The sequence below is a fragment of the Azolla caroliniana genome, unplaced genomic scaffold (assembly GCF_043228905.1).
Source record: "Azolla caroliniana isolate FFs.n. ecotype wild unplaced genomic scaffold, voAzoCaro1.0.p SCAF_1, whole genome shotgun sequence".
NCBI classification, from domain to species: Eukaryota; Viridiplantae; Streptophyta; class Polypodiopsida; order Salviniales; family Salviniaceae; genus Azolla; species Azolla caroliniana.
This window is the reverse complement of record NW_028230436.1, coordinates 2,640,990-2,666,543: the sequence shown is the minus strand read 5'-3', so window position 1 is coordinate 2,666,543 and position 25,554 is coordinate 2,640,990. Positions and strand designations below refer to the sequence as shown.

Genomic DNA, 25,554 nt, shown 5'->3' with positions numbered 1-25,554 from the left:
AATAGTGGTAAATACAATATCACAATCAAGAAAGAGAAACATGAGCTAGAATATCAAGTTGGTGAGAAACAATACTCAATGTGAACCAAATGCAAAGAGTGTCACATTCAAACATCATGATGATATGCGCATTATTACAAAACATTTGCTAAGGGTGAAATATAACATCTCAAAATGATGATTTAGAGCCCATGATAGAATAATCGTTATACGTAAGGAATATGAATAACTCTTGATGTCTAATAGGAAATATTAGGAGTTAGAAGTGTATTTTATTGGGGAAACAACAAAAACTTTACACGTCGCTTATAATCGGTCCACCTCTATTCATTTACTACAATAACTTGGTGGTAACCATGTGAAATTCAAGCCTTTTTGGGTGCATCACAAGTATGGAAATTTTCACATGGTTGGATTGTTGACATGGTCAAGGGGGGGGGGGGGGGGAGAGTTCCTAATCGAAGGAAGGGTATTCTACAAAACTACCTTGGGCTTCTTTGAGATTTATTGAGATACCTCCAAAATTTAAAACCATAATTAGAGTAATTGTATGCAACAATTACTTTTCCACCTAAGTTTAATACATGAAGACACGTGATGTTTTGAGGGTAACACTCGATGATGTTTTGCGATCTGAAGAGCCCCCTCTCAAGAGGACAAATTGGGTGTGATTGAGTTTCATAATTCAAGTGTTTCATGACTTATTCTTGGTGGCGTGAGTAATAATGAGAATTAAGGGAACTGGAGCAAAATGTGTATCTTAAGGGAAAAAAATATCCTACGTGCATGCTATATAAAGTTGGGTTAGATAAGTACTTTCTAACATATTGTATGCAAAGTGATGTATTTTAAAAACAAATCACAAATGGATACTTATATTTAATAATGAAACATGGGAGAAAGAAGGTCTTTTGTATTGTAATGTTGTTTTGAAATTTAGAGCACTTTCACAAAAGAGAGAGGGGAATGGATGGACAGATAAAGATGTGCGTGGAGAGTTACAAGTAATGTGTCATTTTTAAGGGTAAATGAAGCACATGCATCTTTGTCTCTATCGTGCTATTTATTTATATCGGCGTAAAAAAAAGTTGTAGGCACGTGCCAATTCCTAACATCAATATACAAATGCATGGATACTCTATTGCTAAGAGACTCCTCAATCATTGACTCGTGAAGTGTACCCATCAGATGGACCCACTAAGAATTTGACAAACACACATTTTTTACTACAACTTACAAGTTGGTACTAAAACACTATGAAGCATATTGTTTCCCTTATGTACATGGAAAGAATATAGAGTATGCATAAGTTCAATACCTTAGACTTTTTTCCCTCATGAGCATAATAACAATGACTTCAAATAGAATGTTGTAATATTATTGACATTGACATCCCCTTATGATGTAAAATGTACACAAACACACTATTGATATTACTTGTACACAAAGTGGGATTCCTAAAGTTCATGTTTTAATTCTTTAGTGTGCATGTGTATGTGATCAATTCAAATATTTCATATGCTTTTTATGTACTTCCATATCGATATGATTGGGTATCAGATAGAGGCTTCAAGTTCCATCTAGTATCAGTGCAAAGGAAATTAATCCACTGGGCACGTTCGCAAAGAAAAAAAAACCCATCAAACTTTTGAACTTGCCAGTTACTTGCAACAAAATCCAAATTCAACATGTAATCTCGCAAAGTTCCAAATTTCTATTTGCTACTCTTACTCCATGTTACAGAAAAGGAGACCATGCAAAACATGAAAACTGTAAATAAAGAAATCTTCGGATGAACAACAAACAACAAATGACAACTCAGGTACAGACAATTGAACAAAACAAGCATCTGCCAAGGAGACGATTAAATAATGACAGACGGACAAATCATAGAGGTGTGAATGTCTCATGCCTAGGGCCTTTGGTGTAGTTCTATGCACACAAACACACATACACATATACGTACGTATAAAGTACATACATACATGCATACATGCATACATACATACATACCCAGTATACATATTTATAATATTCTGATCGATCGATTCAATCTCCCTGCATTCAATGTGGGGATCAATTCAATATTCATACAGTTAACCCACGCATTTGCATCTTCTTTGCCTTCACTCTGATGATATTCATCTAGTGCTAAATCCGCTGGATCTCGCTCATGCGTTCTGATCGGTCAACATCTAAACCCTCACCCTCACCCTCAGTTCATGATTGTAGAGATGTAGCATAGGCAAATCATGTTTCACATCGAATGAGAAATCTGTATTGAACCATTTGCTGGTAGTGAGACGTAGCAGATCTAAAGGTAAAACCTTAGTGCGTTCTGTTTTAATTTTCAGATTGCATTTTTGCTTTGGCTATATCTCTCTCCATTTTTCTCACGTTTGTGAAGATATACTTGGATATAAAATGCAAGGATCAATCATGAAATCTACTTTGGAAACGGACCCTCTATCGCGATCGAGGTAAGGCCAATGCATTAAAAACTAACTTTGCTCTTGTCTTTGCACTGTAATGGTAATTTATTGTTTACTCTATCGTTTTCATTCATGCTCAAGAAAGATCTATGCAAGAGTCCTCTGATTTATTATAAGCAAGTTTCTTGTGAAATCACGTAACTTTAAGTAGCTAAAATCATATAACCACCATTCACATTTGATTTGCTTCACAATTATGTGCAAAATCAAGCAATCATTGATCTATACTAGTCATCATTCATAATCTGATTTGTTTAATGGATTCTTCATGTATATATATAAACATGCATAAATACATACATGTATGTATGTATATATATACTTCATTTGATGGAGATTCCTTGATTGAAAAGGTAGGCTTTTCAAACAATTAAAAAAATCTCCCCTTATCTAGCCAGTGTATAAGCTATAATTATAGCAATTTGTGTGCAAAATCAAGCAAGTAAAACACCTAAACTTATATAAGTCATCATTCACCTCTGGCTTGTGTAATGCTCCTTTATATGTGGATGTATCTGATGTAACTTCTTCCAAAAGTATACATTTTAAAATACTTTAGCTTCAAGTGTAAGGTTAAGAAAACATTCCTGAAGAAAATGAAGGCACATGGAATGATCAATCTTATTATGACGGGTGCAGACCACAGCAAGATAACCCAGATCTGCTACTTAGCAAAGATAATTGTTTGGATCACGTTCTCTTAATCATGTAATTGAACCGTGTTATGAACATGCTATTAGTAGTTAGTAAGGCCCATTAGCTATTGGGAAATTGTTAGGATCACTTAAAAATGGCCTGTGTTATGAATTATATTGTTTGGACTTAATTAAGGCTAGAATAGGCTCATTAGCTATGGGATGGCCACATACTGATAGCTATGTTCTGAACATATTAGATTATGATCATACACAAAATTATATTATTAGGAGTTAATTAAGGATAGAGTAGACCTATTAGCTATTGGATGGCCATTTACTAGATGTCTATGGTCGGAACGTAATAGATCTAAGATTGGTAGATATATAAAGAGATAGATACCCTTTTATGCCTGTGCCCTCTGGATCTATTTCTTATGACGCTCTCTCTAACCTATAGATGTTGGATAGAGAGTAAGATTCTAGTGTACTTTCTATTGATGAAATATGTTTTTTGAGTTAATTTTATATGATTTGGGTGTTGTGATCCTGACAGGTATCATGGATCCGCATGGCTAATTTATATTGTCTTTTTTTCCCATCCAGGGATTGGAATGGAAACCAAGGTACGGAAGATCCTGATGGAATCTTTGCAAACATTGCTCAATACATCGAACAACTTCGAATGAATGTCTCCACACCGAGTGAGAAAGTACACATCTCTAAAAAACTCTTGGAGCTTACGGAAACAAGGAAAGAAGCTAGGATGGCCATTGGTACTCATTCACAAGCTATACCTTTACTAGTATCACTTGTGAGGACAGGAACATTGGGTGTTAAGATTACAGCCACGGCAATATTAGGGGCGTTATGCCAAGAAGAAGAATTGCGCGTGAAAGTTCTTCTTGGAGGTTGTATTCCACCATTACTCTCACTTTTGAAGACCCCTTCTCCTGACGCTCAGCTTTCATCAGCTCAAACAATTCATGCCGTATCGCAAGGAAGTGTAACCGATCAAGTGGGATGTAAAATCTTTGCAACTGAAGGCGTAGTTCTGAAACTGTGGGAACAACTACAACCTCAACAAAACCTAGATTTACAAGTTGAGGGTCTTATTATTGGAGCATTACAAAATCTATGTAGTAACACTGATGGCTTCTGGCCAACTACTCTTGAGGCTGGGGGTATTCAGATTCTTGTAAGATTGTTACATCATGGAAATTCTACAGCACAAGCTAATGCATCTTCTCTTCTTGCGAATCTCATGATGGAAACATCCTTCAACACTAAAAGTGTCCTTGGTATCGGACTTGTTGAGCCACTTCTAGGTCTTGTAGGAAATGGAAATGACTTGTCCGTTCGAGCAGAAGCAGCGGGAGCTCTAAAGGCATTATCATTTACTTCCGAGGAAGCGAGACAGGCAATGTCTGAACCTGGAATTATATCCATCTTAGTTAGGGCTGTCGTGGCTCCTTCCAAAGAGTTTATGCAGGGTAAATATGCCCAATTGTTGCAAGAGAATGCTATGGGTGCCCTTGCTAACATTTTCTGTGGTATGTCAACGGTGATTTTAACTATTGCACAAAATATCAGGTCTAATAAGCCAGATTCTCACATGGCTGATATTATTGGTGCACTTGCATATGCACTCATGGTTTTTGATAATAGTGATAGGACTGGCGATGTAATAGATGCAGAAATGGTTGAACACGTTCTTCTGAAACAATTGAAGTCTCAAGTTCCAGACCTCGTTCAGGAGCGTACAATTGAAGCTCTTGCTAGTTTGTATGGAAATGTGACACTGCAGAACAGATTGATCAATGCAGAAGGTAAAAAGATGCTCGTTGGGTTGGTGACCATGGCCAATGATGATGTTCATGAAGAACTGATGCAATCTCTAAAAAAATTGTGTAGTGGGGAAATGGATCTCTGGCAATCTCTAAGGGGCCGTGAAGGTATTCAGCTTTTGATATCTTTATTAGGTTTGTCTTCGGAGCAGCAACAAGAATATGCAGTAGGCTTGCTTTCTATTCTTACAGAAGAAGTTGATAGTAGCAGGTGGATTATCACATCTACTGGTGGTATACCACCATTAGTTCAGATACTGGAGACAGGTTCTGTGAAAGCTAAGGAAGATGCTGCCCTTATCCTTGCTAATCTATGTACTCATAGTGAAGACATACGAGCGTGTGTTCAGACTGCTGATGCAGTTCCAGCCCTTTTATGGCTTTTGAAGATTGCTAGTGTTAAAGGTCAAGAAATTGCTGCCAAAGCTCTGACACAATTAGTGAGAAAATCGGATGATAGCACCGTGAGTCAGTTGGCTGCACTGCTGCAAGGAGAGCATCCTTATTCAAAAGTTCATGTACTAAATGTGTTGGGATGCCTTCTTTGTGTTGCATCGCAAGATGAAATCTTGAGAGAAGGATCTGCTGCCAATGATGCACTGCATGTAGTATTTCGGTTACTCAACTCATCAAATGAAGAAGTCAAGGAACACACTGCCTCAGTTCTTGCTAAGATTTTTAGTGCAAGGAATGATCTCCGAGAGAGCCCATTTGTTATAGATGCATTTGAACTTCTTATTAATCTGTTGAAGGTGGAACCTGAACAGATTGCCATGCAAGCTGCAAAGGCTATTGGTGCGATATTCTTATCCATAAAGAAAAATGAAGAGATTGCACATCGTGCACAGGATTCTATATTACCGTTGATTACATTGGCAAAATCATCCAATGTAGCAGTGGCAGAGATCTCAGCAACTGCATTTGCAAACCTTTTCGTAGATGTAAATTTATCCAAAGGAGCTCCTGCTGAGGACCTGATTGTTCCCTTCACGAGGGTACTACTTGAAGGTACCTATGAAGGGAGGGAGTCTGCTGCATGTGCCTTATCATTGCTTCTTAGGTTCCGTTCCATAGATGACACACTATCTGAGAGCATCCAGAGTTCTGGAGCTGTGTTTGCCCTTGTTGAACTTTTGGCAGCCACTAATCTGGAACAATGCACCAAGTCAGAAGTGTTAGATGCTCTTGCAACTTTGTCTAGGGCTAGGTATACAGGAACTTCTAGACCACCATGGACGGTTTTAGCAGAAGCACCAGGAAGATTGGATCCTCTTGTTACTTGTGTTGCTTTAGGTCCACCACTAATGCAGGAGAAGGCGATAGAAGTCCTGTCAAGACTCTGTCGGGATCAACCAGTCATTTTGGGCGACCTTATTACAAGTACATCAACGTGCATTAGTTCCCTTGCTGAGCATATTATCAATTCTACAAGAACAGAAGTGAAGGTTGGGGGGGTTACTCTTTTGATTTGTGCATTCAAGGAGCATAGGCAACAAGCCATGGAAGCATTGAATGAATCAGGAGCTTTTATACTCTTGATACAGTCACTCATCAACATGCTTGGTATGAAGGCAATGGACCATTCTCACAATGGTGAAGCACAAGACAATTCTGGTATGGAGAAAAAAGGTAAAACTAGTAATAAACATGATGATGTCAGAATTCCCCTGGAGCACGAATCAGCTGCAATGTTAGGAGGTACTGCTGCGTTATGGCTGCTCTCTATAATAGCTTGCCATAATGATGATAGCAAACTTGCAATAAAGGAGGGAGGTGCAGTTGCGCTTCTTACTGAGAAACTGGCTGATATGGCTTCCAATATGCCACAGGTGATGTGTAATGTCCTTTTCATCTTTACCCTGAAGTGTCACGTCTCACCCCCCATTAATATGTGAACAGGCATATCCAGAGGATACTGGTAGTATTTGGGTGACCATGCTATTGCTGGCGATTCTCTTCCAGCATAGGGATGTTACGCGTTCGTCTGTAACCATGGGAGTAATTTCGTCTCTTTCTTTTCTCCTAAGATCAGAGGAAGCTATTGATCGTTATTTTGCTGCGCAAGCTCTTAATAGTCTTATTTGCAGTGGAAGCCGAGGCACTCTTCTCTCTGTAGCAAACTCAGGAGTACCAGGAGGTCTAATTTCTTTTCTTGGAAGCTTCGAGTCCGATATGCCCAACTTTGCCGTACTGGCAGAAGAATTCCAACTTGTGCCCAATCCTGATCAGGTTGCCCTTGAACGCCTTTTTAGAGTTGATGATATAAGAGTTGGGATGCCTGCCCGAAAAGTTATTCCTAGCTTAGTTGATCTATTGAGGCCCATTCCTGATCGACCAGGTGCACCTTCATTGTCGCTTAGTTTGCTAACTCAACTTGCAAAAAGCAGTAATACAAACAAGCTAGCAATGGCAGAAGCTGGGGCATTGGATGCTCTAACAAAATATCTCTCTTTAGGACCTCAAGATGCCATTGAAGAGGCCACTGCTGATTTGCTTAGAATTTTGTTCAATTGTAATGAACTCAGAGCGCATGAGTCAGCAATTGGAGCTGTAAACCAACTTATTGCAGTGCTTCGTTTGGGGACAAGGAAGTCAAGGTATAGTGCGGCAAGGGCTCTTGATCAGCTTTTCAGTGCTGAGAATATAAGAACTGGTGATTCAGGAAAACAGGCAATTGCCCCGTTAGTAGAAATGTTGAACTCTGGTTCTGAAAAAGAGCAAAAAGCTGCAATGTCAGCTCTGATCAGTTTGTCCATGGAAAATCCTCCTAAGGCACTTGCTATTGCTGATGCTGGAACAAGTACAATTGATAGCCTTTGCAGGTTTTTAATGAGTGATTGCTCTCTAGAGCTGAAAGAGTATGCGGCAGAGTTATGTCGAGTCCTGTTTAGCAATGCTAGAATTCGAACCATGCCAGCAGCATCCAATTGCATCACACCTTTGATAACCTTGCTGATGGCAGATTCCAGTGGACTGCAATTATCTAGTGCCTCAGCACTGGATAATTTGTTGGATGATGAGTACCAAGCTGAGATAGTTGCAGCAGAAGGTGCTATTATTCCTCTTTGTGGGCTAGTTTCTGGCGATAAATATCTCTTGCATGAGTCAGTGATTAGTGCACTCACAAAACTTGGTAAAGATAGGCCACTTTGTAAAGTAGAAATGGTGAAAGCAGGCATCATCGATTCTGTGATGGAGATAATTCTGGTTGTCCCTGATGTTTTATGTTCTCGAATAACAGAATTGCTCCGAATTTTAACCAACAATGCCAGCATAGCAAAAGGTGCAACAACAGCTAATATTATTAAGCCACTCTTTATGGTTTTGTCTCGGCCAGGATTGAGCCCTGCTGGACAACATAGTGCCTTGCAAGTGCTGATCAACATAGTTGAGAAGCCTCAAACTCAGGAAATCCAGAATTTGATTCCGAATCAGTGTATAGAGCCTCTAACTCCACTACTTGATTCATCTTCTCAGAATGTCCAACAACTTGCTGCCGAATTACTCGGTCATCTTTTAGTGCAAGAGCAGTTTCAAAGAGACATTACCACTCAGCAGGCAATAGTTCCCTTGGTCAGAATCCTTGGACTTGGAGTTCAGAGTTTGCAGCAGAAAGCAATCAAGGCATTGGAAAGAGCTTCCAAGAGTTGGCCCAATGCTGTGGCTGATGCTGGAGGCATACTTGAACTTTCGCAAATAATTGTTCAGGATAATCCCCAACTACCCCATGCTTTATGGGAATCGGCTGCATATGTGCTTTCAAACATCCTGACATTTAGTCCACAATACTACTTGCATATCCCTCCCATAGTCCTCGTGAAGCTATTGAAGTCAAGCTCAGAAGCTACTGTGGTGATTTCCCTTAATGCGTTGCTTGTTCTTGAAAGAGATGATGCCTCAAGTGCAGAGGAAATGGCTCAGGGTGGTGCTGTGGAGGCACTCCTTGAGCTATTAAGATGCCATCAATGTGAAGAAGCTGCAGCACGGCTGCTTGAGGCCTTATTCAATAATGTAAAGATACGAGAGACAAAGGGAGCAAAGTTAGCTATCTCTCCATTGTCAGAATACTTACTTGATCCTCAATCCAGGCCTCAGGCAGCAAGAGTTTTGGCAGCTCTAGCATTGGGTGATCTATTCCAACACGATGGTCTAGCCTGTACAACAGATGCAGTGTCTGCTTGTCGTGCCTTAGTTAGCCAACTAGAAGATCAACCCTCAGAAGAGATGAAAATGATAGCAGTTTGTGCTCTTCAGACTCTTGTTATGGATAGCCGACCTAATAAGCGTGCACTTGCTGAAGCTGGTGGTGTTCAAATTCTCCAAGAGCTTCTCAATTCTAGCAACTCCGAAATTGCTGGACAAGCTGCAACTCTGATCAAGCTTTTGTTTTCAAATAACACAATACAAGAATATGCAACCAGTGAGATAATCAGAGCGTTAACAGGTAATTCTTTCATTAAGGTAGTGGTAAATTTGTCTAGCATTGCTTTTACGAAGAAGAGTTATATCGATAAATATACTCACTCTCGTTCAGAAGCTAAATATGATCCATGGAATGCTAAAACAATAGAACGCAAACTATTTCTCTTGATGGTAACTACATTATGTACAGGTGTCAAGTTCTAATACCTTCTATGTGTTGTCCCTCCCCACATTCCATGCAATTATGGGTAAAGCAATGAGCTCTTGAGTTCAAGTTTGGTAACAGTATGCAGATCTCTAGTTTGAAATTGTAAATATTTTAAGCTTATGGGACTGTAATAGATGGTATAGATAAAAACGTAATTAATTATTTGTCCATAGGTCATGAGTTGAAACTATGGCAAAGGTCCATGTGCGCAATATACTTTGTGGATAGACCATAATTTGAATCCTCATAAACTAGGGGTTTGCCCCTCTTGTTCTGGTCGAGTTTCATTAGACAGATATGTCCTGTCTTCAATTATCAACGTATTTTTCTTACCATTTTTAGCTTCTCTGGAGCGGGAGTGTTGGGCAACTGGAACGGTAAATGAAGATATGCTGAAGGCCATCGATATCCTCTTCTACAATTTTCCACGACTCCGGGGTACAGAGGCTGCGACGTTGTCTATACCTCAATTGATTGGTGGCTTGAAAACTGGAACTGAAGCAGCTCAAGAAGCATCTTTGGATGCTTTATTGTTACTGAGCCAAGGGTGGTCCAATGCAAATGTAAATGAAGTCAGAAAAACACAGTCTGTGGCTATGGTGGAGGCTATTCCTTTGCTGCAATTGATGATGAGGTCAGGTCCAGAACACTTCCAAGAGAAAGCAGCAGATCTTCTGCATTGCTTACCTGGGAACCTAATAGTGACAATCAAGCAGGGCATGAATTTGAAGCAATCAATGGGTAGTCCTAGTGCGTTCTGCAAAATCACCCTCGGAAACAGTCCCCCTTGCCAAACAAAGGTGTGATCCAAATAGAACTTTGGGACAAACCTTAGCAAAATGCCCCAGATTTTTGTTATTTCTCCAAACACCCTTGGTAAACCCCGGAGGAAAAGAGGACAAATTTAACTGTATAATTGCTCTATATCACATGATTGAGAGGAAAGTGATAAAATGATCATATCATTGCTTGAATAGAACATATTTGCTCTTTTGTGGGTTGACCAAGGCCGTTTGGAAAATAAAGAAAAACATGGCTATTTTGGGGCTTTGTCCTAGAAACTCTAGACCATGTCAACTTGATTAAATTCATTAGATATGGTTCTCATTTGTTTGTATGGGAAGATGAACTCATGCATGGAGCTATTTTCAGGTTGTTTCAAGCAGCAGCTCCCCAGAGTGGAACCAAAGCTTTGCTTGGCCATTTGACACTCCTCCGAAAGGACAGAAGCTTTGTGTTGCTTGCAAAAGCAAAAATACATTTGGAAAGGTAACGAACAAACATTTACCTGTTATACCCATTTATGGATTAAATTTGTGGGACTAAACTCTGTAGAAAAGATTGCATCCTTAGCAATAGGAAAGAGAGGAGAAGTTTTGTTCTGTTAGGATAGTGATCTAGCTTTTCTAGTCCTCTAGATATCCATAAACCCCAGGCCTTGTGTCAAACCGTAGATATGCAAACTTTACATAAACAAAACAACTGCATATTAACGGGTGTATCTGAGTTTTCCTAATATGATTGTGTACCCATAAAGTAAATAATAAATAATTAATCCATTAGACAAGTATACGATAACAAATGAAATCCATCTCTTGATGATCTGAATGCATTTTCTAGATAACCGTTTGGTTTGAAAGAATTTTAATATTGTTATGTTTGTGGCAAAATTCACTGCTACAGTTTTAGTGTTGCCATGTTCTCGGATTATTTACTGAAACTCTAGAGACATCGGATAATTTAGCTGTTCAAGCCACTGTGAAGATATTTTTTCTCCCTTTCTGAGTTGCAATTGTCACGGGGAAGAGCTGTGCTAGTCTTATTTGAATGCATTAATCACGTTGAAGGGTGTTGATGTAAATAGTGGAAGTTGGTGACAAGGATTTAGCTAGCATTTGCTTTTGCAACATCTTTTTTGTGTTTGTTTACCATCTCTGTCATAATATCCCTTTTTGTAGTAACTTTGAAGTTTTCTAAAAATGTAGGAATCATCACCATATTTCTACTTTTTATCAAAACTTTTAATGCACATACACATGTATACCATAATCATATATAGGTGTTGGTATTATTGACAAGTGGAAGTTTTTCTATGACAATTGTTTTTGTAAAACTACAACAAGAATGTGAAGGTTGATTTTGCGTATGTTAAGACCCAAGATTTGGATTGCTTGTATCTCAGGGCTCCCTAGGGAAAGTCACCATTCAAATCGACCGTGTTATTTTGCTTGGAAAAGTGAGTGGACAATATACACTTGTTCCCGATACAAACCAGGATGGCACTGCCCGAACTCTTGAAATTGAGTTCCAATGGTCACACTCTTGATCCCCTCTTCATTTGTGCCTAATTAGTATCTTGTGCTTAATAATCTGTTGTATTTAATCATGTGTCTTGGTAACTCAATATTCTTTCCTTCTTTTGTTTGTTGAACTCTCACATTGGGATGTATTCTTTAAGATGTTAATATATAGCATTGGTTTTATTATTTGCAATATACCCTAGTGTTCTTTTCTAGAACCATCGGAAACTTGTTTCTCTGTTCTTTCAAAAACATGGAAACTAGGTGCTCATTAATTGCTCTTATAATGCACATGAGGTGGAAAGGCAAGTTGGTGGTCTGAACTCTTCAATTATAAGTATAAAAGAATGTAAGCTAGGGCTAAAAAGAGAGTCTTGGTATATTCACTATGTTCAATGTAAACTCTTCAACTATAAGTATAAAACCGATTGTTCAATTTGATTTAGGTGTATTATTCATTGTGACTCAACGAAGGGAGTGGTTTACATCTTTTGAAGTTTATCATTTAGGAATCCCTAGTTTGGTGATTCTCACAAATGTGAACTCTTCAACTATAAGTATAAAACCGATTGTTCAATTTGATTTAGGTGTATTATTCATTGTGATTCAACAAAGGGAGTGGTTTACATACAACTTATGAATTTCATCGTTTAGGAATCCCTAGTTTGATGATTCTCACAAATGTACAACGGTCGCATTAGATTTGCCATATTGTAGTTGGCAAACGGGAAGTCCAGAGTGTTGGAAGAAGTTTGCCATGTCCTTGAACTTATAAAGTGCTTGATGTTAGTAAGGTGATTAGAGGTTAGGCACAAGCTAGTATTTGTAGAGTAGTCCTTCAAATTTCTTAAGGGAAATATTATAGTTCCCAAAAAGACTTGTTATTTTAACAAATCATTCAATTATTGCGATATGGCATGATTCTCTAGTCCGTGTGAAGTGATATTGTAATCTAGTTTTGGTTATTTGCCTTCCTTGTCTTTTTTTGACGTCTAATTTTGTGATCATTGTGTATATGGGAAGGAAAGCAAGAATACCCACAACATGCATGTATAATTTGCCACCAATTTGCACGACCTAGTAGATTCAAATGTGTATGGAAAGCACTATGTTTTGTTATCCTCATTGATGATGCAAATAGGAAAGTGTGGGTTTGACCCTTGAAGAGCAAGCATGCCCAAATTTCATGAGGTGACTTCAATTGTAGATAGGAAGAAAGGAGTACGTTAAAACCACTACAATTGAATAATGGAGGGTGATACACTCGAAGATTTTTTTAGGTGCTAGTTTGGAACTATGTGGCAAGAAGCATAAATCAAACAATCTGGGAGCGGCTAGCCGTGATGCTTCAACATGAAACGTAAACCATGATCTTTGGGCAAAATTGGTGTTGATTGATATTGTCCAAGTAAATAAAAGGGTATGATGGTGTACATGAGCTAAGATTTTCCTTGAGTTATTTCCCATTATGATATTCTACAATGAGTATATGGTGCAAAATATATTGTTGTGATCTCTACTAGGAGAATATGCGTTGTTATCTTGTCAAAGAGGTGATAGTTGCATGTCAAAATCCAATCGCGAGTCCTTGGTTTCACAAACCGGCCACACTCTTCATGAATTGTACTCAACAATGTGGACTAGGTGTCAAAGAGTGGTGTGAGGCACTATATTAAATGGACTTAGAGCAATATAGTATGGTTTAATATAGTAATATATTAAGTTGAAGTTGTAAGTTGCGTGTCAAATTCCTATCGCTAGTCCCTACTTTCACGAATATATTCAACAATACGGTTTTAGTGTCGAACAATGATGATATCTCTCAAGAAGAGCCTCACATCGTCCACGTAGTGAAGTGGCATAACTGAGACTTTAGTATGTCATGAAAGTTTGGTCACTTCGTGTTACTTCAACAATGAAACTTTATGAACAGAATATGCACAAGCCAAAACATATAGGAACAAGTGGGAATCGTAGTCTAAATCTCCCATACAAATCGTGATCAAAGTTCCATGTGGTGCGAATGAACAAATAAATTACAAGAAAACGAAGATGTATGGTTGTGAGAAGGAACGGTGGCAAGGAGCAACGTGATGGCTATCGTTTGGCTCTTGGCAATGGCCGGGGAAAAACAATGTGTTGTGGTTGGGTTGGGGCTAATTTCGCAAATACACTTAAAAAAGAGGTCCATTTTCTCATAACAAGGAATATGATGAAGCATAAGGCACATATATCGTTTTGAGCCATCGGATGCTGTTGATATGGACCGTCAGATCTAGGGCTCGCAGCCAGAGGGTTTATTACCAGCGAAAGCCGTCCATTCTCATTCTCCGAGCTCCCAGCTATGGCGATTTTCCGGGTAAGTCATCTGCAGTTCAGGTTACGGATTGACATTGATCTATTTTCCCTTCGGTCTCCATTTTGTGGTTTGTGATGAGAAAGAGGCTATTACAGATAAATAGAGAGAGCATGTGTATTTGCAGCAGATTCATGAAGTGAGCGTTTCTTCAATTTAGTCTTGACGTTTAATTTTTCTGTGCGCAGTTTCATCAGTACCAAGTGGTTGGGAGAGCTTTGCCTACTGCCACTGATGAGCAACCTAAGATCTACCGTATGAAGCTCTGGGCCACCAATGAAGTCCGTGCAAAATCTAAGTTTTGGTAGCTTCTCTTTCCAAGTTTACGATTTTTTCTTTTTCTTGTTTAGGCGTCTCTGGTTTACAGGTGGTGCATTTTGATGTATCCTAACGGGCATATTGTAGATTGAATTTTCTTGCCTCATGATAATTTTAATTTCCTTACTATAGGCTGATTTTCTTTATGTAGTTTTTTTTGCTCTTTTCCTTAGGTTTCCGTAGTGTCGGTTAATGTCTTCTTCTCATACGGCACTTCCATTTTCTAAATGAACCTTTCATACAATTCTGTGCTTGCCTTCACGTAAATTGATTTTGCCTTTTGACATAATCTTTGGTGTTCTGTTAATGTGGAACTGATAATGATGTTAATTTCGTCTTTATCTTTTCCTTCTAGGTATTTTCTGAGGAAATTGAAGAAGGTGAAGAGGTCTCATGGCCAGGTTCTTGCCATTAATGAGGTAGAAGATCCAGCATTCTATTTACTAGTGTAGAAATTTATGTAGCTCAAAGGTGATTTAATTTGCTCATATATTATTTCTGTTGAATATCGCAATACTGCTTAAATGGAGGGATACGAGATCATAAAACGGCAACTGATTTTACATTGTCTTATATTAATTGAATGGATTCTATTATTGAGTATGATCAACATATGAATATGACATTTGCATGCAGGCCCATAGTAATGTGTAACGTTCAATTCTTGAATTCCCCATGCGTAGGCTTTTCATATACGTCATTGTCTTTTAGATCTCATTGTGCTGGTATGTGGAGCCTGGATGTACAGTAAAATCTAATATCAGATATGGGAAAATCTGAAGTTTTTTCATTTATCTTTCATAGCACCAGATTTCGGATTGATCAGCTTCATTGTTTTGGCAGATATTTGAGAAAAAACCAACCACAATAAAAAATTATGGTATATGGGTGCGATATCAAAGTAGGACAGGGTATCACAACATGTACAAGGAATACAGGGATACTACATTAAATGGGGCAGTGGAGCAAATGTATGATGAGATGGCATCTCGCCACCGTGTGAGATCTCCATGTATTCAAATAATCAAGACAGCTACTGTTCCTGCAAAGCTTTGCAAGCGTGAAAACACTAAGCAATTCCATGATTCAAAGATTAAGTTTCCATTGATCCTAAGGAAGATTCGTCCTCCTAGCAGGAAGTTGAAGACCACTTACAAAGCGACTAGACCCAATACATTTGTCTAATTGGAAGATTAACATACAGATCTAGCAGTTAGAGTACATTTTGCCGGATTTTGTGGAAAGAATAGGATGCCTTTGGTGGTTTTGGGTTTTAGTAATTGACTTAGTGTCAAATCAGAGATTTTGTACTTGGGGTTTGTGTATGAATTCTTATTTGCAAAGAGCCAAAACATTTGTTGCAAATTAAATACATTTGTTGAGTTTTTAGTGTTGGTAATTTTACTGTAAGTGCAAGTTCATGTCTTTTGTATGAACGCATATTTGCAAGAAGCTAAATATATTTTCCTCTTCTAAATTCTGTCAATTCGAATATGTTCATCTGCATTTCATATTAATTGTAGGTTTTTTAGTACAATTCTAGGGCTATAAATTAAATTCTTATTTGCATGTAATGTAAAGGATTTAAGTATTTGACTACTTGCTGGGATTTTTATGTAAATTGATACATATTAGGAAGGATCGTTGTGTAAAACTGAATATGGTCTTTTGATTTTAGTGTTAAATTTGACTAGTGTAACGTTGTGAGTCTTTTGAGAAGCTTCTGAGGTATTGAACTACTTATTAACCTTCAAGCGTAGATAACAGTTTCACTTTCTGAGGTTGCCATCAGCATTGTCATTCACAATAAGAATTCGTATCATTTGTTTGTGTGTCTCAAGAAATTCATAAGTCAAATTTGGCTGCCTTGGTGAAATGGAAAGTCATAGGTTCGTGGTAAATGGGGAATTTAGGAGTGATCTCATGTGCTGTGTATATCTTTTCATACATGTAAAGCCAAATTATATCTTATGCTATGGGAAGATAATTCATGGAAAGGATTACAGCATTACTTTTGTGAAGCTCATTGGAAGCTTCCTTTGTAACCAGGTTCTTGGGAAGAACTGTTGTGGAACAGTTATCTAGATGGCATTGCCACCTCTAATCATGTATAGTGCCAGACTGAGCCTTGATTGTGTAGCCCATGATTTCTTGCATTCTATGAGTTGATTAACATCCGTAGTCTCAGGATTGGAACTTGAACATACCCAAGACAACACAATTATCAAATTGTCCCATGTTTCTGTGGTGCTCATCCCTAGGTAGAGCATGCATAAATTATATTTCTGGTTTTTCATCAATATCAAATTATCTACTAGGATAAAGAATTGTTCCCAGCTTCATATGGGGCGTGAGGACTTCCTGGATAAAGATAGCATAAATCATATTTTTTGTTTTCACTTAGTAATATTGGCATATATGTTCCATATACAGATGTAAGCAGCAGAGTCCATATCATCCAATTGTATAACATGTTCGAAGGCTGATCTTGCAAGCTCCACATCCCCCTCTTTTTTACAAGCACCCAACAGTGTATTCCATACTATGAGGTGTTCAGAAAAAGGAAGGTTATTGACCAGTAACACTGCCATCTCTAACTGACCACTACGCCCAAAAAGATCCACCATGCATGCATAATGTTCTGGTGTTGGAGAGATTCCATACACACTCTTCATGGTTTGAAAACATATCTCACTCCTTCCTACCATACCTGCATGACTACATGTGTTAAGCAAAATCGTAAATGTTACAGAATCTGGATCATTACCTTCTTGTAGCATTTTATGAAATAAATGAAATACAAGTTCATTGCTTCCAAGCTGTGCATATCCTGCAATAAGTGCATTCCATGAGATGACGTCTTGAACTAGCAATTCTTTAAACACTTTATGTGCTTCGGAAACCATACAGCAATCAGCATACATATCTACTAAGGCATTGCCAACAATATTATCTGTTTCTAGAAAACCTTTTTTGACAATCTCAGCGTGTATCTTTTGGCCTTCAATAATGGCTACTATAGCACTACATGCTCCCAATGCAGCGACACAAGTGATTTGATCTGGTGAAAACCCCCAAAATTGCATCGATTTCAAGCAATCTAGAGCTTCTTCACTGAGTCCATGTTGGGCGTATCCCAAGATTAACACATTCCATGAGACTTCATCTCTCACCAAAAGTTTATTAAAGACTTTTTGTGCCTCAGAAAGCATGCCACATTTCACATACATATCTACCATAGCATTTCCGATAAGTATATCTTTTTCCAACAAGCCAAATTTCATTATTTGAGCATGTATTTCCAGACCTTTTTCGAAAAATCCTAACATGGCACAAGATTTCAAAGTGCAAATGAAGGTCACTGAATCTGGAGCGATACCTGACTTTTGCATCCATCTAAAACATTCAAACGCTTCCCGACAATACCGTTGTTCTACATATCCTGAGATCAACGCATTGCAAGAAACAACATCCTTTACTAGCAAATTTTGAAATATTGCATATGCTTCTTGAAGCATGCCCCATTTCACATACATACCAATCAATGCCTTTCTAACAACATCATTTCTTTCAAGGGATCCAAGTGTGACAATATCTGTATGTAGCTTTTGACCCTTTGAAGCTACTTTTATGCAGCCAAATGCTTTCAACATGCAAACAAATGTGACCTCATCTGGTGAGAAACCACGCAATCGCATCAAATAAAAATTATTCTCAGCTTCTTCATGGTAATCATGTTGTGTATATCCTGCAATGAGCACATTCCATGAAACTGTAGTCAAGTTTGGTAGCATGTCGAAAGCCTTTTGTGCTTCAGTAAGTGCACCACATTTTACATACATATCTATAATTGCATTTCGAACAACCATATCACTTTTCTGAAAGCCATGTTTAAGAACATGAGCATGCATGTCGTGACCCTTGTCCAAGGCTTGTACACTGCCACATGCTTTCAATAAAGAAACAAAAGTGGTTCCATCAGGCGATAAACTCTCATATTGCAGTCTCTCAAGAGAATTAAATGCTTCCTCTTCACAACCATGTTGGACAAATCCTGCAATGACAATATTCCAACAGACAATGTCATGAACTGCTAAAGTTTTGAACACTTGCTCAGCATCTTCAAGCATGAGACAATTGGCATACATATCTATTAAAGGGTTACCAAGAATAGTATGCATTTCCAACCACCCTTTCCTAATGATATCGGCATGTATTTCTTGACCTTTTTCAGCTACTTGCAGGCTTCCACACACTTTCAGGATGCAAACAAAAGTAACTGGATCCGGAGAAATGCCTTGTTGTTGCATGTTTAGAAAACAGTTTAATGCTTCTTCATTGTGTGAATGTTCAGCATATCCGGCAATTAAGGCAGTCCATGAGATTACATCTTGATGTTGAAGATTGCCAAACACTTGTTCAGCTTCAGCAAACAAGCTACATTTTGCGTACATATCCACTAACACACTACCAATCATATCATTATGCTCTAGGACTCCGCATTTGATTATTCTAGTATGTAATTCTTGGACTTTATTAATTTCTCCTATGCTACCACAAGCTTTCAAGATGCATACAAAGGTGACTACATTTGGAGAAGTTTCTTTATATCGCAAACTTTCAAATAATTTCAGTGCTTCCTCACCTTGACCATTTTGAGAATATCCTGCCAGCAAAATATTTAAGGAGGTCACATTCCAAATGGGAATGCCGTCAAACACTTCTTGTGCTTTTTCAAGTGCACCACATCTCACATACATGCTAATTAATGTATTGCCAATGGCCATATCTTTCTCCAAGAGTCCGTTTTTAACCACTTCCGCATGTATTTCTTGGCCCTTCACCAATGCTCCTATGCTACCACATGCTTTTAAGATAGAATGGAAGGTAATTTCATCTGGAGTTGAGTCACACAATTTCATTTTTTCAAAACAATCTAATGCTTTATCCCCAAGTTCATGTTGGGAATACCCAGCAATAAGTGCATTCCATGAAACTACATTTTTAGTCTCTAGTCCATCAAACACTTCTTGTGCTTTTACTAATGCACCAAATTTACCATACATATCTACAAGTGCAGTACCAATTTTAATGTCAGTTTCCAAGGACACTTCGTTTACAATCTGAGCATGTAATGATTGACCTTCTTTGAAAGCACCTAAACTGGTACATGATTTGAAGATAGAAAAAAGAGTTCCTCCATCAGGTAAAATACACTCAAGTTGCATCTGCCCAAAAGCGTATAATGCTACACAATCATATCCATATCCAATATATCCTTCAATTAGCTCATTCCATGAAACTACTTCCTTAACTTGCAACTTATCAAACATTCCTTGTGCTTCTCCAAGCATCCCCAAAACAGCATACATTCCAACTAGAGCATTTCCGATTGTATTGTCATTTTCCAACAATCCTCTTCTCACAATCTCTGTGTGTATACTTTGGCCCTTTTCAGTTGCACCTATGCTGCCACATGCTTTAAGGATACAAATAAGAGAAATTGGGTCAGGAAAAATACCCTGAAGTTTCATATATTCAAAGCTATTCACTGCTTCCTCACCCTGTGCATTTTCAGCATATCCTACAATCAAAGCAGTCCATGATATGATGTCCTGAGATGGAAGTGTGTCAAAAACTTCTTGTGCTTTGCCAAGCATACCAGATTTTGCATACATGCATACAACTGTAGAGCCAATGATATTGTTATATTCTAAAAAGCCGTCTCCAAGGATCCTAGATAGTATATCATGACCTTTATTCATTGCTCTTGTGATATAACATGCTTTCAACAAGTAAAGAAAGGTGATCCAATTCGGCGAGATATAGCCCTGTTGCATCTTTTCAAAACAGTTCATCGCTTCCTCACCATGTCCATGTTGAACATATCCTCCAATTAACACATTCCAAGTAACTACATCACGAAATTTAAGCTCATTGAATAAATCTCGTGCTTTTGAAAGCATTCCAGATTTAGCATACATATCAAGCAAAGCATTTCCAACAATGACATCTTTATGAAGGGACACATTCCTGACAATCTGGGCATGAATTTCTTGACCCTTACCTGAGGCTTTTGCACTAGCACATGCTTTTAATACACAAGAAAAGGTGACTATATCAGGGAGAAGGCCATGGAGTCTCATTTGTTGAAAGCAATGCCATGCATTCTCATCATTACCATGATTGGAATACCCAGCAATTAATGCATTCCATGCAATGACATTTTGAGTTGGAAGCTCATTGAACACTTCTTGTGCTTTTGTGAGAGTTCCAGACCTAGCATACATATCCACCAATGCATTACCAATAGTGATATCTTTTCCAAGAAATCCACCTCCAACAATCTGAGCATGTATTTCTTGGCCCTTACTCGAAGATCCTACATTCCCACATGCTTTTAATATGCAAAGAAAAGTGACTCCATCCGGTGATAAACCACAAAGTTGCATTTGTTCAAAACAATGCAATGCATCTTCTTCACATTGATTATTAGAATAAGCTGTTATCAATGCATTCCATGAAACCACATTATGAACTGAAAGCTCATCAAATACTTCTCGTGATTTCCCAAGAAGACCACATCCAGCATACATATTGACCAATGCATTTCCAACAAGTTCATTGGTAAGCAATTTTCTTTTAATAATATCAACATGTATTTCTTGGCCTAGTACACAATCACCGATATTTCCACAAGCTTTTAAAGCACAAACAAATGTGACTGAATTGGGAGATAAACCTCTTTTGAGTTTCATTTGTTCAAAACAATTCAATGCTTCTTGGCTGTGTCCATAGTGGGCATATCCTGATATTAATACATTCCATGAGACAATGTCTTGAATGGGAAGTTCATTGAATACTTCTTGTGCTTTTGCAAGTTCACCGCATTTGGCATACATATTTACTAAGGTATTTCCAACAAAATGATCTTTCAAAAGAAGGCCCTTCCTTATTATATCACCATGTAACTTGATACCTTCATTCAGATCTTTATTCTTAGCACAAGTTTTTAGTAAAGAAATAATGGCAGCATTTGAGCCACTTGTTGTGCTGTTTGAATTCATGACAACCTTTTCCATTGATTTCTACCATGAATGGGTCTTCTTCATTCGTTTTCCAACTTGCGTCCATTAAAGGATTTCTTTTCGCTCTTTTCTCTAATCCTTAGCTTTCTTTGACAACATTATCATTATTATTACTCTTTGTTCACCTCTTATACTTCAATAATTGGTCTGTTCTGGTGTAGTGAGCCAAAGCCATACCCATCCAGGCATCATCTTCGCTCTGTTTTTGTGAGTATGCAACCCACTCCAATGCATTCTCTCTTTCTGGTTTCCATCCATTGTTGTAACTGCCAAAGGTCATTGGGGGGAGGGGAGTGTTGGTTGTGCTTGGAATTTGAACCCAGGTCAACCTAATTTTGAATAGAAAAACACTCTGACTTTTAGAGTGTTTACCGAAACACACCCCCCCCAAGGTTTTCAAGGTTTACACAAGGAAACAAATCTTCTTGTATGAAATTAAAACCGAGCGTGACGGCTGGTCTTCCACTTGGGGGATCTTTTGGTATCTATGAAAAGTGAGCGCTATCATGGTATTTTTTCTAAAACTTATGGGCAATTCCGTATACTTTTTCAGACTCCTTTTTGTCCCATGAAGCCTTCAAATGAGGATTCATCAACTTTAGTGTCATGGAATTCTAGTAGATATCCAAATATTGTATTTCAATGCTTTGCCCTTCATCCTTTGCTTAATTACAATGCCATGTTGATCCCATCCAATATTGTTGTTGACTTAAAATATGCTCTATAATGTAAGTCCATTCTTTAGTAGAAAATTTGTAGTGTTGATGATCTCAAACTAGAATTATGAAGAGTTCAAAGAGTTTTAAAATGGGAAAAGTACCAAGATACTCCTGGAAGTTCATCTATTTACCAGCAAAACCAAACAATTAGCTTTGAGATGTAGGAAAAAAAGACAATGCTCTCACGTTCTGATTTAGCACATTGTTTCTTGTTTTAAAATGTTGAAAGATTGATCACCTTTATATTGTGGATCTTGCTTGGTAGTAGGAGGGGGTGTCGTGGCATGGTTCATGGGTTGCCTTATTTCTTTTATGCCGTGGCAAGCATACATGTATGAGTGTGAAAACCCTCTTAGAATTGATCATGGTTGACCAAAGTATTTTCAATAGATACTATGCGAAGGGGTGGGTATGTGTACAAATTGATGGAAAAGAGGTTGGTGTTTACATAAGGCTAGATCCACACAAATCACAATAAGTATTAATTAGGAGCCTATTCATAATCTTACACTAGACCATAATTGATATATAGTCTGCTAACTACTCTATTATGTGAAAGGAACCCAATCCTATCACCCGTTTAACAATACGACAAAGTTGATCTTGAAGGGGCATGTTGAGATGTCAAGTTTAATCATACACTTTGTATGTGAACACACACTTTGTTGGGGCATGTGTGCGTGGATGTCCATCCTTTGTCAAAAATGGATGAGAGATGCATTGCATTGGTTTAGATATCCCACTCACTCTCCCATCATTGTGATAGATACATTGGTTGAAACTTCTATGTCACGTACACACATAGAATGTTGTATCTAGTCCCTAATGCAGGTTATAACTTATCATTGATTCTTAGTTGATTTAGTGTTATTGTTATTCATAGCTTTATATTGAACTTTGTATTGACTATACTTTTTCCTGTTTTTATGTATAATTGCTCTCGTTTCTTACCCTAGTGTTAACAACTAACACCACCAGCACTATGTCTTGGGTTCGAAACACAATGTTCTAACCTCTCCTCTCTCTCTCTCTCTCTCTCTCTCTCTCTCTCTCTTCAGACACAAACAATCTACTTATATCAGTAACCAGCTATACATGCAACCGACTGCACTGCTCTTAATTGAAGAGAACTTAGCAACTTGGGTTGGATTTACTTCGAATGGGCAATAGTTTCTTTAAGCTTTGCGTATTCACTTGGTTCAAAGATACAGATACCGTATGCATAGTTCATGTCATTGTTACTTCACATTAATGCTGTGTTCAATTTATTGGCGAGTAATACCAATCTATGAAGGCCATTTTTGGAGAATCACTGAATTCAGAACAGTTACGGAGAGAGAGAGAGAGAGTCCACTTTAAATTCTGTTGGTTGAATATGATCAGTGATTTGAAGGAGAAAGTAATAACACATTATGAAAAAAATGGAACTTTTGTCCATTGTTATAAGAAGAAATGTTTTAAATGTTTTCCCAGAAATCATTGATGAGATCAGATACCATCATCAGATTACTCAAAACTTGCACACAGAAGAAGGATTTGTATGAAGGAAACAGAATACATGGTGATCTTATTATTAGTGGAGGGAATTTGCTTGCAAAAAGTATATCTATCGGAAACGCATTGATTAACATGTATGCTAAATGTGGTGCAATTGGAAAAGCGCAAGAAGTATTTGATGAACTAAAGGATAGAGATGTAATTTCTTGGAATTCTCTAATATCAGGATATGCTCATCAAGGATATGGCCAAGAGGCATTGAATTGTTTTGGCCGGATGCAATTATGCGGTGTCTCTCCTGATGGGTTTACTTATGTTGGTATATTAAAGGCATGTGGAATCATTAAAGATGCCATAAATGGTCAAGAATTTCACCTAGGGATTGCTAAATATGGGTTGTTGGAAAGGAACAATGTAGTTGGTAATGCATTGGTAGATATGTATGTGAAGTGTGGTCTTGTTTTAGATGCACAAGATGTATTTGACAAGTTGCCAGTCCGAGATGTGGTAACTTGGAATGTACTGATTGCAGGATACATTAGGTATGACTTTGCGCTTGAAGCATTGAAATGCTATGACCGGATGGAGGTTGATGGAATCTCTCCGGATGCATATACTTTTGCTTTTGTATTGAAAGCTTGTGGAACCATGGGGTACTTGAACAAAGGTCAAGAAATACACGCCCACTCCCAAAAAAATAGAACTATGGAGAAAAATGTGGTAGTTGGGAATGCGTTAATGGATATGTATGTCAAATGTGATGCACTCGCAAAAGCAAAGGAAGTGTTTGATATGGTTAAAATTCGAAACACAGTTTCTTGGAATGTGATGATTGGAGGATATGTGAAGCATGGACATGACAAGGAAGCTCTTGATTATTTTGAGCAAATGCAGCTTATGAGTGTCCCTCCAAATCAGATTACCTTTGTCTGTGTTTTGAAAGCTTGTGGTAGTACAGGAGACTCTGGTAAGGGGCAAGAGATACATGCTCAGATTGTGAAGGAGAAATTGATGGAAAATGATATGATTTTAAGCAATGCAGTGATGGATATGTATGCCAAATGTGGTTTGCTTGGAAAAGCACGTAATGTTTTTGATCAACTTTCTTTACGGAATACGAGTACATGGAATGTTTTGATTTCTGGATATTTCAAACATGGTTACATTGAAGAGGCACTGAACCTTTTAGATCAGATGCATAGTGAGGGTTTTTCTCCAAATGATATCACATTTCTTTTTCTATTGAAAGTATGTGGTACGAGAACAGCAATTGACAAGGGTCAAGAACTACATGCTATGATTGTGAGGGAAGGATGGATCGAGAAACATAACAACGTTGGCTCTGCTTTGATACATATGTATATGAACTGTGGGTCCCTTTTAGAAGCACAAGAAGTATTTGATAAACTTCAAGTTAGGGATGTAGTTTCATGGACTGCATTAATTGCTGGATATGCTGAACATATGCATGTTAATGAAGCTCTTCATTATTCTGAACAATTGCAATGTTTAAACATTTCTCTAGATTCAATCAACTTTGCTTGTCTCTTAAAAACCTATGGTAGCATAGGAGCCACCGATAAAGGTCAAGAGCTACATTCTAAGCTTGTTAAAGAGGGATTGTTGGAGAGCAGTATAGTTGCTCATACTGCATTAATTGATATGTATGGAA

At 38.0% G+C, this 25,554-nt stretch overlaps 3 protein-coding genes across 5 annotated transcripts; 2 read left to right on the top strand and 1 right to left on the bottom strand.

Annotated features, from left to right (window-relative positions):
• Window positions 1-2,022: 2,022 nt before the first annotated feature.
• Window positions 2,023-12,090, top strand: LOC147868292 (protein CELLULOSE SYNTHASE INTERACTIVE 1-like). Of its 3 annotated transcripts, none has more exons than XM_087317545.1 (7): window positions 2,023-2,320; window positions 2,408-2,480; window positions 3,734-6,803; window positions 6,874-9,418; window positions 9,947-10,404; window positions 10,757-10,873; window positions 11,787-12,090. In XM_087317545.1, the coding sequence occupies exons 2-7, from the start codon at window positions 2,425-2,427 to the stop codon at window positions 11,928-11,930; spliced, it is 6,390 nt and encodes a 2,129-aa protein (XP_087173671.1). In that variant the 5' UTR covers window positions 2,023-2,320; window positions 2,408-2,424; the 3' UTR covers window positions 11,931-12,090. The 3 variants fall into 3 exon arrangements, with proteins under 3 accessions (XP_087173671.1, XP_087173677.1, XP_087173666.1); XM_087317551.1 differs by having other exon boundaries at window positions 2,024-2,320; window positions 2,432-2,480; XM_087317540.1 differs by lacking the exon at window positions 2,023-2,320 and having other exon boundaries at window positions 2,330-2,480.
• A 2,017-nt stretch (window positions 12,091-14,107) lies between these two features.
• LOC147868291 (large ribosomal subunit protein eL20y) lies at window positions 14,108-15,972 on the top strand. Its single transcript, XM_087317532.1, has 4 exons — window positions 14,108-14,263; window positions 14,449-14,564; window positions 14,934-14,997; window positions 15,422-15,972. Exons 1-4 carry the CDS (start codon window positions 14,249-14,251, stop codon window positions 15,761-15,763), a joined length of 537 nt encoding a protein of 178 aa, XP_087173658.1. The 5' UTR covers window positions 14,108-14,248; the 3' UTR covers window positions 15,764-15,972.
• A 749-nt stretch (window positions 15,973-16,721) lies between these two features.
• Window positions 16,722-21,974, bottom strand: LOC147868290 (pentatricopeptide repeat-containing protein At2g39620-like). The gene has a single exon (XM_087317522.1). The coding sequence runs from the start codon at window positions 21,658-21,660 to the stop codon at window positions 16,975-16,977; it is 4,686 nt and encodes a 1,561-aa protein (XP_087173648.1). The 5' UTR covers window positions 21,661-21,974; the 3' UTR covers window positions 16,722-16,974.
• Window positions 21,975-25,554: the final 3,580 nt, after the last annotated feature.

Coding starts and splice junctions, on each gene's coding strand:
- LOC147868292 (XM_087317545.1), top strand. CDS start 2,425: ATGCAAGGATCAATCATGAAATCTACTTTGGAAACGGACCCTCTATCG. Junction 10,405..10,756: donor GTCCCCCTTGCCAAACAAAG/GTGTGATCCAAA, acceptor AGCTATTTTCAG/GTTGTTTCAAGCAGCAGCTC. Junction 10,874..11,786: donor GCAAAAATACATTTGGAAAG/GTAACGAACAAA, acceptor CTTGTATCTCAG/GGCTCCCTAGGGAAAGTCAC.
- LOC147868291 (XM_087317532.1), top strand. Junction 14,565..14,933: donor CGTGCAAAATCTAAGTTTTG/GTAGCTTCTCTT, acceptor TTTTCCTTCTAG/GTATTTTCTGAGGAAATTGA. Junction 14,998..15,421: donor AGGTTCTTGCCATTAATGAG/GTAGAAGATCCA, acceptor TTGTTTTGGCAG/ATATTTGAGAAAAAACCAAC.
- LOC147868290 (XM_087317522.1), bottom strand. CDS start 21,660: ATGGAAAAGGTTGTCATGAATTCAAACAGCACAACAAGTGGCTCAAAT.